The sequence below is a fragment of the Aspergillus mulundensis genome, assembly GCF_003369625.1.
Source record: "Aspergillus mulundensis strain DSM 5745 chromosome Unknown scaffold_8, whole genome shotgun sequence".
Classification (NCBI taxonomy): Eukaryota; Fungi; Ascomycota; class Eurotiomycetes; order Eurotiales; family Aspergillaceae; genus Aspergillus; species Aspergillus mulundensis.
In genome coordinates this window covers 816,521-829,713 of record NW_020797896.1, presented here as the reverse complement: position 1 = coordinate 829,713, position 13,193 = coordinate 816,521, and the positions used below count along the sequence as shown (strand labels likewise).

Below are 13,193 nucleotides of genomic sequence, written 5' to 3'. Positions count from 1 at the left end.
CGCGGAGACCAGCAATGTGGTAATCAATAAGAGCCTTCAATGGCCCTTTAGCTGCAAAACGCCATCTTCGAACTCGCTCTCGAAGGATGAACTATGGGGCAGTATCAAGATTTTGCCTCTCAACCGCATAGGTGGACTCAATCGTTCACTAGTGAATGGCATGTGATAGTATTATAGCGAGGGATCAGTTTTCCATGTTCCTAGTTGATCCGTCAGCTTGACCTTTGACGATTAACGGCGATGAGCGGCCTACCTTCAAAGTCATGTTTGACGAATGCCATAGGGTCATCTATGCCCTGAGCACCCATTTGCTGCACTCCGGGACTAAAGCTGGTGATTGGTAAGACCATCACATCGCCAACCTTCTGGTATTCAATTTGGTTCGTGAAATCCTCCCATGTGATATTGCGGGTGGTTCCAGGCTCGACATGGAAGTATTCGGGGTCATTGAAATACCGGAACACTGCATCAGTCCAAGCTGCTGGTCCAGTGAATTCAACAATGGTCTTGTCCATCTTCCCCTTCTTCAGTATACCTGCCTTTTTCATCCTAAGAGTTTCTTCGGTGATGTATGTCACGATGTCTAACAAAATAGGATGGCCCGGTTTGGACTGAATGGTCCACTGGCAGAACTGGATTCTGCGAGAATACCAGTCATGCCAATCAGGTCGATCGGGGTCAGCCTCAATCCCGACGACGAAGCCAATCGTCGACAGGTCAACGCTGTCTGGTAGCCAGTCTACCACGGGTTTCAACGCGGTGGTGTCAATATCGCTGTAGACCCCGCCACGCGCAAGAAGGATCAGGTATCTGAAGAAGTCGGCTTTTAACACAGGTATCGGCAATGAATTAAACGCCTCGAGCACGTCGGGAATTGAACCGTATAGGTATTTTATGAGATGATGAAGGGTATCGTCCGGTACAACTTGGTGAACGAAACTAGGGTTCATCTCAGTCCAGCTCGCCTCCGGTTGTCGTAAATCCTGACTGAACCACACAGAAGCCGGAGTATACTTCCACGTCTGCCAGATGTACGCGGGGAACTTGGCTTCCAGATCATATGGGAAATGATAGTGCAAACGTTCGCGCAAGGGAGCAGTAGGAGGCGGAGGAGGCTCCTTCATCGGCTGCTGTTGTGTCGATTCTGCATTCTGGTTTGGCGCTTTTTCCTTTGTTTCTTGACTGATCTCATAAGCAACCGTCTCTGGGGACGCGGCTACTGCCGACTCGGAGGAAGGATGCGACGATCGTAGGAAGAGAATGAGGGTGACGAAGACGGCAGCTACTATGAGCGCCTTTCGAAATGTGAGCATCGCTGCAGAGTTGCGACAGCGGCTCCGTGAAATTACTGCGGTCCAGCCAACTTTTCCGCGGCTCCGATCAGCAGCCGTTTTCTCGCCCGGCGATCAATCAGATTGTGAATCAGTCTAGTTGCTTTCACCGAATGGCCGCTCGGTAACCGTACATGTCTGCTTGTTTCGAGGAAGTGGTGGGACGAATAGGCGCAAAGCGAGGATTGACTCGGACAGAAGCTCCGTTATCTACCGCGTTGGGAAACGTCAGGCTCGACTTTGGTCGGATTCGAGGACCAATTGACCAGCAACAGGAGGCCACGCTGTTGAGAATACCTTGCTGACTTGCAGCAGGAAGAAGAAAAAAGATGAATATAGAAAGAAAAGGTGAGAAATTGGGCAGGCCTGGCGTGGGCCGGTGCTGTCGTAATGAACAGGCAAGAAGCGGCGGAACTCAGACTAAGTGGCGCCCGCCGCGTGGAAGCTGCAGCTGCAATGCTTAGCCCTCAGGTTCTAATCCCGATAATCCCGGACGTCGCTTTCTATACCAACAATCTCTCGTTGGACTTGTCAGGCTGCAGCGAAATTCAGGGGCCGAAGGTGTTTTATAACATGCTGACTGTGACATCCGGTGCTCATCACGGGTGTCACTCGCAGCTTCATGTCCGCAACGGGCCAAACAGCCCCCATCACGACATATACACTAAGGCAGGCTATTATCGATGGATCATCGGGATTCTCCACGGCATCCGAAGAACGGTGTTGTATCTCGCGCCCGCCATCGTGCTGTCATCGCCGCATCCGGCCTTCACCTCAGCCCTGAGCCCTGGCTGGCTGGCATTCCGGCAGAGATCATCAAACGTTACAGGTCCACTGCGATCTTGACAATCTAGACCATGACGAATTGCAGGCTTACAGCTGCACGTCCACTCCACCTTGACTGGACGAGCGTCAAGAGAGGCTTCTGCGACTAGGCCTGCACACGCCGCGTCATAGCCTGGCGCCACCTACTGCGTCTCCGTTGGCTTGGATTTGATAGATCTAAATGGGAATACATACGCGACAGCCTGGAGTTTGAGGGGCATTCTCTTTGAATCTAGGAATGCCGATATCTGTCTGTCGGCGCATATCCAGGAACATACAGTACAACCGACTCAGAAACTTGGCCTGTTCCTGTAACCTCATGCCAGCGACTTGAAAGTAGCCAGGCACCAACCTTGGTTGACGATCGAGGACTGATACTACCGTAACTCGTCTCGGCTCCAAATGGCCCGACGTGCTCGGTGGAAATGACATGATTATAATAATAGCAAGCCCATGACTCTGGTCAAGGGACCTTTGACAAGGGTCCTAGATAGCGGGACCCTTGGTTCGCAAAGTGTGGGAACTTGGAAGTTCATTATCAAAGCATATTCTTAAGAACAGACTCCCCGTCTTCTCTATAACTGCGCCTGCCCATGACGCCCAAGACAGCCCAGCCCCAAGACAAGCCATTTTATACTTCAATGCATTAACAAACTAGTATTGACTATGTTAACTGGGTAGTAAAGCTCAATCTTGCAACCGCCCTCAGATTAGCTCTCAGGTTCTCATCGATATCCAGGCTGCAGTGCTTTGCAAGAAAGCTTCAAGGCCGGTTATCATACAACTTTGGCTTTTGGTACAATGTACTCATCACCGGGCAGTGCTTGATCAACAGAAAATAAAGAAAAACAGGAAGGAGGAAACTGCAAAGCGAATACATCATTCATTGAAACCGTGTATGGACATTGTTCGGGTTGACATGCAAGTTTGGGGTCGGAAATGCGTTGGATAAAGTTGGTAGACTATCCAGAAACAGCCAAACAACGAAGGTGTTTCAGTCTCAGATATTCGTATACATGGTCGAGAAGAGTAAGGAAACGCGACGCGACTCATTGATGGCGCCTTGTAACCAGGTCGAGGAACCAGCAAGCAATCCCTTAGATCTCTGTTCAATCTCAATCACACACGCTTAAGCAAATCTCATCTTCCATTCGGTTGCGAAGAGCGCACGAAGGATGATATCGATTCGTCGGACTTGTCCGATATAAGGTGTCATGAGAAGCTCTAGTGTGAATGGTGTATCGTCATTGGGATCGTAGCGCAGGTCCGGTTCGAACCTATTTTATTGACTGTTAGCCAAAACCTCGGCACTAGAGCAAGAGGGCGGGAGAAGACGGTGCTCTGATATAACTTACCTTTTGATACATGGTCAGAAGAGCTTCAGATCGGCGACGCGGCATAAATATAGACTGGCACGTGACCAACTATGTCATCACGCTTTGTGGACCTTTGAAGAGCAATGGATCAAGTTCATGGTTTCATGACTGCACGATCTTTGATGTGTTGAGCTGTATGATGGTAAGCTTCTTCTTCAATTCCATAATGTACACACTGTGAAACCACGACCATGCCTGCTATTTGTGAAATACAATTCTAACTAGACCTTCATAGCAAATGAATTGATCGACGACTCGGCGCAACGGCCCTCGATAGAACATAAAAACTTTATACTTATACAAGATGGCGTCCTGGATTCAACGGCAAAACGGTTCCCACCAGGCGCAGCTCGCTGCAACCGCGGTGCTATCCGGAGCGGCTGTCGCAGGCGCAATCCTCGGCCTCCAGAAATTTCGGAGACGAGAAGCTGTGAAACGGTTGAAGGCGTCTATACCGGCAATTGACGAGAGACACCGCGCGGAGAGCCTAAATGAATATGGCGCCGCAGCTCCGGGGCCGTACTGGAGCAAGGAGGACGAGCGCGGTGCAGCTCTTGCGCGGAGGGCGCAAGAGGGAGATTACGATGAAGGTAAGCGGCTACAGAGTGTCTGCTGGTGAACGCACAGGCTAACGTTGCTTCTCGCTGGTAGAACTTATCCTTGAGCAGCTCGCCCGTAACCGTGTTTTTCTAAAGGACGAGGGTCTCGCAAAGCTCCGCGAGGCGTTTATCATTGTTGTTGGGTGCGGAGGTGTCGGGTCGCATGCTGTTGCTTCGCTGGCCCGATCGGGCGTCTCCAAGATTCGCCTGATCGATTTCGACCAAGTCACGCTTTCTTCTCTAAATCGACATGCTCTCGCTACTTTGGCCGATGTCGGAACGCCCAAGGTACACTGCATCCGCAGGAGACTGCAGCAGATTGTACCGTGGGTGCGGTTCGATTGCCGCAACGAGCTCTTCGGCGGCTCCGTGGCTGATGACCTGTTGGCACCGTGGTCGTTGAATGATGCCGACAAGGGACAGAAGCCTGTCTACGTGCTTGATTGCATTGATAACATCCAATCAAAGGTTGAACTGCTACACTACTGCCACACGCACTCGATCCCGGTGATCTCCTCAATGGGCGCGGGATGCAAATCAGACCCCACTCGTGTGATGATCACAGATATCTCAGTTAGCTCAGACGACCGACTATCACGCAGTACACGGAGGCGGCTCAAGCTCTTGGGAGTAACCGGCGGCATCCCAGTTGTGTTCTCCACAGAAAAGCCCGGCCCCGGCAAGGCAACTCTTCTGCCCCTCGCGGAGGAGGAGTTTGCCAAGGGCCAAGTAGACGAGCTATCAGTACTCCCGGAATTTCGTTCTCGAATTCTTCCTGTGCTTGGAACAATGCCTGCCGTGTTTGGATATACCCTTGCGAATCACGTCATTTGTGAGGTCTCTGGGTACCCAACAGACTACAGCATGGGTGGTAAGGGCAAAGACAAGCTTTACGACACCATTCACGCGCAGCTACTCGTATCTGTTGAACGTCTCACCCGGGCGGAAAGTGAGTCTGGCGCTCAACCTCTGGGGTTGCGCCTACCAATGAGCAGAGACGATATCATCTACCTCGTTGACGAGATCTGGCGCGGCAAGAGTGTCGTTACTGGGCTTCCAAGCCGTCTAGCACTCACTCTTTGGCAGCGACCTGCCAATGGGTTCAAACCGGATCCTCTGTGGGCGAAAGAAGGGCAGATTTGCGTTCCGTTTAAGCCGGAGGACCTGGTGCTTATGACGAAGGAGGAAGCCACTCGCCATGAGAAGGAAGTCCTTCTTGGTGGAAAGAAGGTCGAAGAGCTCTACAGTGAGGAGATTATCCAGAAAGTAAACCAGCGCCAGAAGGAGATGGCGTACTACGAGCAATTCCGATGATTGGGCGCTAAAAGACTCAGGAGTGATGATATAGATCTTGGGCGGCTAATATGATTTACAATGTGTACAATAAGCACCTAAATGTCTGAAAAGAAGAGATCCTATAAAGCAAGGCACAATCTCCAGCGCATCAACGAACCATGTTAGTACAATTCAAATCATAGTAATCGAGAAACAAGAAACCTGATTGAGCGAAGGCCTTGGACCCCAACGAAGGCCAAGAGTCAAGGCTGTGCAGGGCTGATCTATCGTAAACCAGGCACACGACACTTTGCCTGAACAACAACCTACATCTCCCATCTCAATCAATTGAAAACACTCCTCTCGGCAATCCATGGGCCCTCCTCCCTCCTAACCACCCGGTCTCTCGCCTTCACCCACGGAACCCCCAATCTCAACGTCGCACCCAACCCAAATGACCGACCTCGAGCGCTCGCGCGACCGCGAGACCCTCGATTTCTCTGACGACATCTCCGACGACGGCCTGTACCACACACACACATCATCGCCACCATCCCGCCTAACGCGGTTGGCGCGGCCCTTAATCGACTACGTGCGCAACGAGTGGCAATCCAGCGGCGCAAAATACAGCCACCTCTCGCCCTCATCCGCCTCGGACCGCGCCGACGCCCCTAAATGGGTGCAGATGATATTGTCGATCGTTGCGGCCCCGCGTTTCCGACGATACGTGCTCGTTTACCTTGCTCTGCTGGCGGCTTGCATACTGGGGTGGCAGTTCTTCCTGTTCCCGCGGTTAAAGGAGAACTCGGCGCTTCTGACGTCGCTTGATCCAAAGCAGAAGGGGAAAGTTGGTGGGTGGTTTGGCGCGAACGCCGTGCCGCAGTTGGAAGATATGATCCAGTTGGAGAATCTGGATAAGGCGCTGCTGCCGGCGAAGGAGGCGAAGAGTGAGAACTCTCTCGATAGTCTGCGGCGGTTGGTGGTTGTGGGGGATGTGCATGGGTGTAAGGAGGAGTGTGCGTACCCCATCTCGTTTTCCAAGTCTCTCGACGGGATAATGCTAATGGCATCCAAAACGGACAGTGGAGAAACTCCTCGACAAAGTCTCCTTTGACCAAAAGCGCGACCATCTGATCTTCGTCGGTGATCTCATCAATAAAGGCCCCGACAGCCTGGGCGTCGTCGATATCGCTCGGGGATACAACGCCTCCTGCGTCCGCGGCAACCACGAAGACCGCGTCCTCGTACTCCGCCACGATATGCTCGAAGCCAATATTACCGACGATTCATGGGACATCGCGCACCCGGAGTCCGTCAAGTTCCGCGAGCTCGCCCGCGCGCTGTCCGCCGAGCAGGCAGACTGGCTGGATGCATGCCCTGTCGTATTGAACGTCGGCCCGGTGGCGAATATGGGGCAGGTCGTCGTCGTCCATGGTGGACTTGTACCCGGCGTTGATCTGGACCAACAGGACCCGTACAGCGTGATGAATATGAAGACGGTTGATTTGCCGACGCATATGCCTAGTAGCTCAGATGAGAAGGGCAAGAAGTGGACAAAGGTACCTATTTACCCACCTCTCATACCCTTTCACGCTACGGAAAACAAACTAATATCTACGATTCAAGCTCTTCAACAAGCATCAATCCCTCTCAATGCAGACCAAGAACGGCGTCATGACAGTGATCTACGGGCACGACTCTAAAACGGGCTTGTCGATTCAGGAGTTCACCAAGGGCCTAGACTCCGGCTGCGTGAAGGGCGGCAAGTTGACAGCCTTGGTTATTTCCGACGGTGGGAAGCAGGAAGTCGTACAGGTGAAGTGCAGTCAAAATTACGTGAAGGAAGAGAAGAAGGAAAAGAAGGAAGAGAAAGAGAAGAGCACATAAACTCGCACGTCCTCGAGTCGTTTATATTGATGCTATCTACATATAACTGTCACCTAATGTTGGCATTTGGACCCTGGCCGTCTGGCATGGCATATTTACGTTATGATTTCTTTTTTGGTTGTCTCTATTGTATCAGCATGCACATATGGATCTGGCTAGCTGGTAACGCCAGATCTGGATGGGATTTCTGCATTATCTATGCACCGTCTGCTTGGACCCTGGCGTTAGTGGCGTTTTACTTATAGACTAGTACTGCTATCTAGGAAATGGTCTTATGCAGTGATTTACCAAATTGCCAATGCTCCGTTTCTCCAATAGGATTAAATAGGCTATGCCACATTTTTCCGAGATAGACCAAGAAGCTGGGACACATATAGTCCCTTAGATGCACAATCTAGGTCCCCAATATGCCATCCAAGATCATTTCGAACCATCACCGTCACCACCTTCAGAAACAGACGCAGGGACAGAAACATTCCACTGCCCACTCTCATCCCAAACAACCGGCGTCGTGAAGTCCTGATAATAGAACCCACCAAGCGCATTTTCGACCATGTACCCGAACCGGAAATACTCGGGGTCCCCGGTTACAACCCTGGTCCAGTTCCAGTCGGGAATCTTCATATCCACAGCGCCATTACTATCACCTCGGAACGCGTGGAAGCGCTCAACGTCGTTGACGAGCACGCTGAGGCCGTCAACGTCAGAGGGGAGAGATGCGAGGGAACTAAAAGCGAAGGAGATTATATCCGGAGACGGGACGGTGATGATATCCGGCGTGATGTTGGGGACTATAGAGCCGAGTTGTGCGCCGTCGAGAAGGGACGCAGATGTCTGGAGGATCGAGTCGAAGCCCCAGCGAGCGATGCCGTTGATGAACAGGCCGATCAATAATCCCTGATACAATAACGACGGCCGGGTTTGGAGTGTTGTGCCGGGGAGGAAGAGCAGGGCGAGGATGTAGTGGTGGATGCGGAGGTTCATCTTCGGCACGAGAAGGAGGACGACTATCCCTGCCACAAGTGTACCATAGAGTGCCAGCATTTTCGGCATGCGGCCCTCATTGCGGAAGGCGAGGGCTTGTGTGAGGACGATTGCCACTAGAATGACGATGATGGTGATCAAGGCCGGAATGGCGCCGGGCTGCTGCTGGATGTCGTGGGGAGTCAGGCGGGAGATGGGGATTTTATCGAATGTGTCTGTGTTGAGGGCGCCGACCCAGCAGGGACCAAGCCAAAGTATAGTCTTGTCCCAGTGGGCCGTTAGGTCGGTTAGGGTTTTGCGGACGCAGAAATAGTAGATTGCGAAACCGACGAAGGCGCAGGGGAGGAAGCGACCAAGGCCGATTGAGACAATCTCGTAGTAGTCTGGGGAGTAGGGAGGGTCGGAGGAGAGGGCGACTTGGAAGTAGACGATGAAGAAGATTGAAGCGTAGAATGCTGCTGGTGATGTAACAACCAGAGAGAATATCGTGGATACGATCACGGAGAAGGTGAAGAGCGGCCAGCGGAGATCCTGGCAGGTGAATTCATCGTCTTCTGATGACTGACCGGTGTCGAACGTAAACGATAGAGGGAAGTAAGAAGGAAACTCCACGCTCGAGATGCCGTTTCTATCAACTGCCGGGAACTTCTTCTGCTCGCCTGTGCGACGCAGGACGCCGCAGCCACCTTTGCTGTCTTCAAGAAGCCCGGCATGCATTGCAGCTTGACATATAGAGGAATCACCTCTATATATTGCGTCAGACTGATCCGGATCGGCAGCGCCTCCAATGACAAGATGTTGATAGTTGATCTCCTGCGGGCCTACATAATATGGCTCGAGAACAATGAAGCCCGAACAGCCCGCAGGACACCGAAAGGCAAATGTCTCTCCTTCAAATGGACGACAAAAATCTCCATCGAGACCACAATTGGTGGAATTGCTCCTTGATACACATTAGCTTATAATCCCATGTCCCGGTCTGGGGCCTTACCAGAGTCTGCTTGAGCAAGAAAGCTTCACAGGGCGACCATGGCCTGGAATCTCCTGGCCTGCAACGCTCGCATGCAAGATAGAGATAAAAACCACTCCCCACAGCAGCAGGGAAGCGAGGAGAAGGCAGAATTTTGACCTCGTGCTGCGAAAGTAGCGCTCGATGAGCCGGCCGGGCGCGTTCTGCCATCGGGCTAACCATGGGTTGATTCGATATACATGTGGCGGCGATGGCCCACGCATCCAGTCTCTAATGCCGGAAATAGTACATGAGAAGCGCTTTGGCTTCTCGGTAGGACGGGGATTTGAGGTTGGGAGCAGAGGCTCACTCGGGCTTGGTTCATGGTCGGGTGGCGCGGGTTCAAAGCCATCCCGCCGATTTATTGTTACCGCTTGGCTACTATCGGATTCATCTTGAGATTTTAATGAATATTCATCGAGCTGTCGGGGTAATCTTTCAAAAGACGAGGAGCTTGACCGTGATGGCATTTTTATCGCTCCATGGACGTCGGATGTTCGGAGAAAATTGGGCTTGGGCTTGGGCGTGGTTTCACTCAAGACCGTTAGTCATCGTCTACATGGCCATATCAACAACGCAATAATAACTCTACAGTACGTAGATAAATTATCAATTGATTATCATGATAAATAGAGTGTGAAAAAGGAGAATAAGGACATGGCCGACAGCTCCTAAAAATACCGGGTGTTAGTGCTCCAAGTTAAAGTCGGTTGCTTCGTGGATATCATCAAGTCGTCGTAGTTGAAAAAAAAGGCAGCGTATAGAGTATGAAAATAGAATTGAGCGGTATTAGGCCACAGCCCTAATCGTGGCCTCTCATAGGCATACACGACCCGGATAGCGACTGACGTTGGCGTGTTGGCACCGAATCAAAGACCCAGTGTCAATTCAAACGCGAGAGCGGTCGACGCTACCGATATAGTTAGTGCTCGTAGTCATTATTCAAAGAAATGCCAACTTACTCTCTGTCAGTAGAATGTCGCCTCACGCGGAAGGTAAACCACATGCCCTAAATAGCCATCAGTAAGCGATACGATGTCCAGTGTCCACAGCCTACTCACCACGAGCGCAGAGACAATCCAAACAATGGCAGAAAGAAAGCTAAATGCCTGCGAAGCCCTCCATCGCCCACAGATCGTGTCATCTGTGATATTGTCCCAACGCCAGATGCTGCCGCAGTCGAGTCTGTCCCTGCCATCGACCAGGACACCGAAGGCCGCGAACCAGGCAAAGGAAATGAGCAAATCCACTATAACATAGTTAGTGCCGGTCGATAATAGATGGATATGGTCAGGACATACATGGCCACAACAGGAATCCAGCAGAAAAGGGGATTAGCCATACGAGGCCGAAGAATATGGATATCCCAGCGATGACCTCAGTGTAGATCCATCGTGCGTTTGGCCACATATCGAGATCGCCGAATCGGTTGAGGAACCAACCAATGATACCGGCAACGACCTGGGAGAGTTAGTTTAGGCATTTCATGGATGAAAACGTCAGGTCGAGGAAGCCTTACCGCGGCAAAAGCGATCTCAGTGATGCGGAGAACAATCGACACCACGCGCGAGACGACAGGCATGATGGGCAATAGTGGAGTGGATTATTCGGAGAAGTGGATGTACTTCGTAGATCCAAGCGCAGAGCTAACAGGTCTAGACAGGTGCTAGACAGAAGCTTATTTTCAGGATCTCAGAAGAATAGCAACAGACCGGAGATCAGAGCCGGCTTATATATTAATACCCCGGGTACCCTGGGCTGAACACGGGCCAGCTCAGAACATCTTCTCAAGTTCTCACCGTCCAGTGCCCCTTACCTCAGTCTCTCGACTCTATCGCTGTGCGCCCGTGATCAAGACAAGGCCATGACGTCGTTCTGGCTGCAGCCGATTGGTGTCTGCGCCTTGTTCAGCTCTGCCAACGCCTCGAGTAACTGGTCAAAACGAGATTCAACAGCGAAACTGATTGACGAGGCAGCTGGAGTGGTCAATTGTTCTGTCTGGAAATACGCCACCCAAGCGGGCTGAAGTCTTGTTTTCTGTAGGAAATGGCGGCATCACCAGTAAGGGATCGAGCCATCTCGCTTCGTTTGTCCTCGATTCAAGGTTTCTGAGGTGTTCTGGTCGTGTTACGAGTCTTGTGATCGGGACATCGATTGGGGTTGGCTGCATTGCCCACGTCGTCATCACTCCGTTCAAGTTTGCAACGGTCGTTGGAAACTGAGCTTGGGTCCAGACTCCTCAAGCCCCGGGGCCACCTGCGCTAGTCCGGTTTTCACCTAGTGCTGACCCTTCCAAGGGCCCACTTGCCATGTGGGTTATCCTTCTCGTCCTGTATAGCCTCATTTTCAATTTCTCGTCAGAGTGAATAACATAATGGTAACGGCGATTGAGCACAGGCAGGTCTCAAGGCATTAACATGAAACTGATGTTGGAAACTCAAACTTCAACGCTGTAAACAATCGAAGGACTCCGGAGATCGACCAGCCATTAGTCAGAGGCCAGTCTCAGATTATACTGCATAGCATCAACATTACTGCAAATTACCGCTCCCTCATAGCACAGAACAATCCGAAGCCAGATTCACAGAAACCACTCGAATACCGTCCGGAACACGCCCTTCGCACCACTCTCTATGACATCGCCATGGCAGGGAATCAACCGATTGAACTCCCACTTATCGATCCTCTTGATACTCTCCGCGAACGCATTTCTATCCTTTGCGAGCACATACCACGCAAACCTCTTCTGCCATGTCGCCGGCTGCGCAGTCGACAATAGTGGCTTCACAATCTTCGTCAGAATCCCAGAGGTAGCACTCTCCCCAGTCTTCGAGTACTGCTCGCGCGCCGGCAAGTTGAACATCAAGTCCGCCTCGATGAGCGTGCACGAGGGCTTATGCAAGAACACAACTTCCTTGGAACCATGGCCGTATACATACTCGATCTCAAACTCCCTGTTGAATTCATCAGATATAGGCCATCCTTGTTCTCCGTTGTAGTTGGATTGGCGCAGGATATGCGTGATTGGTGTATCCTTGTACTCAGGCACGGATTGCCGCTTCTCCCAGAGGCCTTCGGGGGCGATGATCTCTGCTTCCGGGAAGGCGTTTTTCCATGTCGATAGGTGGATGTGGTGTTCGAGGTCAAGGGCTGCGATGTACTTGACGCGTCCGCCAAGACCGGATATCGTTTCTCGGACTGCTGGTGTAAGGTTGACTGGAGAGAAGACAGCGATGGAGCCGGAGGACATCCGAACTGTTGATTGCGTGAGTTGGGATAAGTCTTGAGTAAAGAAGTTCAGCTAACCAAGTGTTCCTCGTCCACCGAATTTGAAGCGTCCAAATCGCGCAAAGGGTAAACTCATGGTTATGACATTCGAGGTGACATTTCGGATGACCATAACATCGTCCGGGTTTGAGGGAAAGAGTTGGGGCGCCATGGTAGTGTCTCTCTTTCTGTTGCCAGAACAGCTTGGATGACAGATGCACAGGCAAATCGAACGTAATGATGTTTTTTACAAGGGTCGAGTCTTATACGTGACCCGAAGTCAAGTCGCAATAGTCACAGATTCAGATGGCGACCAACAGATATCGCAAGTTTGCTTATGATAACCTGGACGTGTTCTGGAAGATGACAAATTCTCCGTCTGGAAGGCTGGGCTGGACCCTGAGCTTGAGGTGTTGCTGATTTGCTGACGTCAATGGCTTGTGACACTTCGGCGGAACACATGGCATGATGGTGGAGTAGTAGAGGTGGGGCATAGCGGGCGACAGAAATAGTTTAATAGTATATGCAATCGGGTAACGATAAAATGAACATAAAAGGATAAAAGAAGGCTAGCTAAATCACAACAAGAACTATGAAGCAAAGCTTATTCCAATGAAAGGGTATATCATGTCCCTCGACC

At 51.4% G+C, this 13,193-nt stretch overlaps 6 protein-coding genes across 6 annotated transcripts; 2 read left to right on the top strand and 4 right to left on the bottom strand.

Annotated features, from left to right (window-relative positions):
• Window positions 1-171: 171 nt before the first annotated feature.
• On the bottom strand, window positions 172-1,313 carry DSM5745_07667 (glycosyltransferase family 32 protein; the record flags this gene model as incomplete). The annotated part of the gene is made up of 2 exons (XM_026749683.1): window positions 172-200; window positions 254-1,313. The coding sequence occupies 2 exons, from the start codon at window positions 1,311-1,313 to the stop codon at window positions 172-174; spliced, it is 1,089 nt and encodes a 362-aa protein (XP_026601715.1).
• A 2,523-nt stretch (window positions 1,314-3,836) lies between these two features.
• On the top strand, window positions 3,837-5,445 carry DSM5745_07666 (tRNA threonylcarbamoyladenosine dehydratase; the record flags this gene model as incomplete). The annotated part of the gene is made up of 2 exons (XM_026749682.1): window positions 3,837-4,122; window positions 4,184-5,445. The coding sequence occupies 2 exons, from the start codon at window positions 3,837-3,839 to the stop codon at window positions 5,443-5,445; spliced, it is 1,548 nt and encodes a 515-aa protein (XP_026601714.1).
• Window positions 5,446-5,860: 415 nt separating this feature from the next.
• Window positions 5,861-7,293, top strand: DSM5745_07665 (putative serine/threonine-protein phosphatase; the record flags this gene model as incomplete). The annotated part of the gene is made up of 3 exons (XM_026749681.1): window positions 5,861-6,422; window positions 6,490-6,965; window positions 7,033-7,293. 3 exons carry the CDS (start codon window positions 5,861-5,863, stop codon window positions 7,291-7,293), a joined length of 1,299 nt encoding a protein of 432 aa, XP_026601713.1.
• A 420-nt stretch (window positions 7,294-7,713) lies between these two features.
• DSM5745_07664 (uncharacterized protein) lies at window positions 7,714-8,994 on the bottom strand (the record flags this gene model as incomplete). The annotated part of the gene is made up of 1 exon (XM_026749680.1): window positions 7,714-8,994. The coding sequence occupies one exon, from the start codon at window positions 8,992-8,994 to the stop codon at window positions 7,714-7,716; it is 1,281 nt and encodes a 426-aa protein (XP_026601712.1).
• Window positions 8,995-10,174: 1,180 nt separating this feature from the next.
• On the bottom strand, window positions 10,175-10,868 carry DSM5745_07663 (MARVEL domain-containing protein; the record flags this gene model as incomplete). Its single annotated transcript, XM_026749679.1, has 5 exons — window positions 10,175-10,196; window positions 10,249-10,295; window positions 10,348-10,535; window positions 10,588-10,747; window positions 10,806-10,868. The coding sequence occupies 5 exons, from the start codon at window positions 10,866-10,868 to the stop codon at window positions 10,175-10,177; spliced, it is 480 nt and encodes a 159-aa protein (XP_026601711.1).
• A 999-nt stretch (window positions 10,869-11,867) lies between these two features.
• DSM5745_07662 (uncharacterized protein) lies at window positions 11,868-12,725 on the bottom strand (the record flags this gene model as incomplete). Its single annotated transcript, XM_026749678.1, has 2 exons — window positions 11,868-12,541; window positions 12,593-12,725. The coding sequence occupies 2 exons, from the start codon at window positions 12,723-12,725 to the stop codon at window positions 11,868-11,870; spliced, it is 807 nt and encodes a 268-aa protein (XP_026601710.1).
• Between the last annotated feature and the right edge of the window lie 468 nt (window positions 12,726-13,193).